At 33.3% G+C, this 2,691-nt stretch overlaps 1 protein-coding gene across 1 annotated transcript; it reads right to left on the reverse strand.

Annotated features, from left to right (window-relative positions):
* Positions 1-404: 404 nt before the first annotated feature.
* Positions 405-1,789, reverse strand: LOC121802793 (auxin-responsive protein IAA1-like). Its single transcript, XM_042202497.1, has 4 exons — positions 1,564-1,789; positions 1,085-1,284; positions 890-989; positions 405-803 (listed from the first exon to the last, which is right to left on the reverse strand). The coding sequence occupies exons 1-4, from the start codon at positions 1,779-1,781 to the stop codon at positions 728-730; spliced, it is 594 nt and encodes a 197-aa protein (XP_042058431.1). The 5' UTR covers positions 1,782-1,789; the 3' UTR covers positions 405-727.
* Between the last annotated feature and the right edge of the window lie 902 nt (positions 1,790-2,691).

Consider the following 2,691-nt stretch of genomic DNA (forward strand, 5'->3'; position numbering starts at 1 on the left):
AATATCCATTAAATTACATTCTCATCACATGGAATTTTTTTCTTGATCTTGTTCTTGTTCTTTATTGTTGTTGTGACTTGATATGGTCTAGCTTTATTGAGATACTTTTTTCCCATAAAAATGTTCTATTGGTTAGGTTAGGTCGAACTTTACCTAACAAATATCAATCAAATTCTTTGTTTTAACAAATATATGTGATATATACTGCGTACCGAAAAGATATCAAATTTATAAAGCATGTCCTCTATTATATGCATATGTAATAATGTAATTAGGTGAAGAAGATATTAAATATTACATATCATTTGCAGACTGCAGTAGTTAAAGGCTAGAAATCGGAAACATTAAGAGTAGTAATATATACTAATAACATAACAATAAGCTAAATTAGAACAAGCATCAGATATAAAATGAAGAACAAGTTTTGTCTCAATCTCAGATATTGGGGATAATAGCAACAATACATGTAAAATAGAATCCAGAATTCTATTCAAGAAAAACTAGAATTGAGCAACAATATCAACCATATTGCATCACAATATGATCGAAAAAACACAAACCCAACTCGAAACAATGAAGATATATAGTAGTATGTATTCTCTCAGTATTCCTCTACACCTAAGTATATATGTTTTTTTTTTCAATTCAAAAACACAAAACATTACATGATCATAAAACATTGATCAAACAAAAGCGCCTTATCAACTAGGCCGCGCTTCATCGTCAACTATTGAGCAGAAGCCAAACCTCTGGCGTCCGCTCCTCTCATGATCCTCAGTCTCTTGCAAGATGACATGAACATTCTGCAAAATCCTCATCATAATCAGCATGCATGTTCCATTAATTCAAACAATTAACATACATATATATCTAAAGTGAGGGAACTTACTCCCATGGAACATCTCCAACGAGCATCAAATCGCCATCTTTATCCTCGTAGGCAGGCGCATATTCTGACCCTTTGTAGCCTTCCCTCTCTGAATATTCACCTGATCACCCAAAATTAAACCATCAATAAATACTATATACCTATAGAGAAATCCAAAATTCTTGATATTATTATATAATGATGAGAAATATATACCTATAGAGAGCTTGAACATGTCTTCCAAAGCAGTAAGCAGGTGGGAATATCCATTGTAAAGCCTGATATCAATCTTTCTTAGATAAGGAGCTCCATCCATGCTCACTTTCACGTACATCCCACTCTCCGCCTCCTCATTCTTTGCCGCGGCTGTGCTCTTCCGGTACGACTTCACCGGTGGCCACCCCACTATCTGCGCTCTGCACATCCATCCAATTAGTCATAACATCACATAGTACTAATATCTAGTTAACTAAATAAAAAAAGCTTTATTTGTATGGAAATTCCTATACCGCAAGTTAATAACTTAGTTTTCATTTATTCTGAATTTGCAACCAACTAGACGTGAACAAATTAATATTAATACTCACATAGCTTGTTTTAGTAAGAAGTACACTAATAGTATAAATTATTGATTGCAAAATCATATCGCATTGTAAAAATTTACGAGCAAATACCCCTAGAGTTAATGAACTTACTTAGGCGCGGGTGGAGTTTGATGGTCCTCGGGCGAGGGTCTCTTGTTGTTGGAAGGGACGTCGTCAATGGAGCCGGGGAGGCCCAATCTGAGCTCAGTGGCTTCCAAATTAAGATGGGAAAGCATGATTAATATGTGGATGATAATTAAGGTTTGAAGGTAAGAGATGAGGAAAGGAAGAGTATATAAGAGGGAGAGGAAAGGTGGTTGTGGGTGCATGAATATGAATGTCGAGTGTGAATGGGACAAGCCCAGCCCAGCCCAGCCAAGCCACCTAGATGGAAGACTTTTTTGAGAACTCACCCCATGTGAAATTGTGAACATTCCCTTTTTCACTTTTTTATTTAATTTTGTCGTCTTTATTTGGAATAGAATACACTCGTAACAAGATTCCTCGATATCTCCAATTCAAGCAGGTGAATTCTATTACCCGCTTCAACTATTCCAAAAACCAGAACTATGTGTGAATTGTGATGCCCCACTCAATTCCAAGTCCAACACACACACACACACAAATCGTTCTACCTGACGACATTTATAATAATTGAATGAGTATATATGTTATTAAATATTATTAATAATGCTATAGCATTAAAATTGATTTTTATTTCGTGAAAACAAATTGACATCACTTCGTATATATAGCTAATTACCAGAATTGTGATATTATTAGTAAGATGAAGTTTAGTAATGTTAATAAAATTTATATTATTCCAAACAAATCACATTCTTTTCATATTCTTATATATAAATTTGGTACATGCGATAGAGATTGACCTTAACTTTGTTAAAGCATGAACGTCAATTAAAATTGATGTCATTTATACTTGAACAATACATGCCCCAATATCAGCACATGACTCAAAGTTTTTAAGGGGGAATATTCTCCCTTAAAAATTTTCTAATAAAACATGTAAAGCATTTTTTTAAGTTTAATTATCATAGGGGAATAATAACCCTTAACACTCGTGCTTATGAACGGATCATTAATTTATTTTTATATTCGTTCAAATTTTAAAAAATTAAGCAAAATCTACATTACATTTACATATCAGCACAATAGTTTATGTAAAAATATTGCATAAGTTTTTCTATTTCTTATAATTTTAAAACATTTTTGTTGCTTGCT

This window comes from Salvia splendens, chromosome 5, assembly GCF_004379255.2.
Source record: "Salvia splendens isolate huo1 chromosome 5, SspV2, whole genome shotgun sequence".
NCBI lineage: Eukaryota > Viridiplantae > Streptophyta > Magnoliopsida > Lamiales > Lamiaceae > Salvia > Salvia splendens.

Coding starts and splice junctions, on each gene's coding strand:
- LOC121802793 (XM_042202497.1), bottom strand. CDS start 1,781: ATGCACCCACAACCACCTTTCCTCTCCCTCTTATATACTCTTCCTTTC. Junction 1,285..1,563: donor CAAACTCCACCCGCGCCTAA/GTAAGTTCATTA, acceptor ATGGATGTGCAG/AGCGCAGATAGTGGGGTGGC. Junction 990..1,084: donor CATGTTCAAGCTCTCTATAG/GTATATATTTCT, acceptor TTGGGTGATCAG/GTGAATATTCAGAGAGGGAA.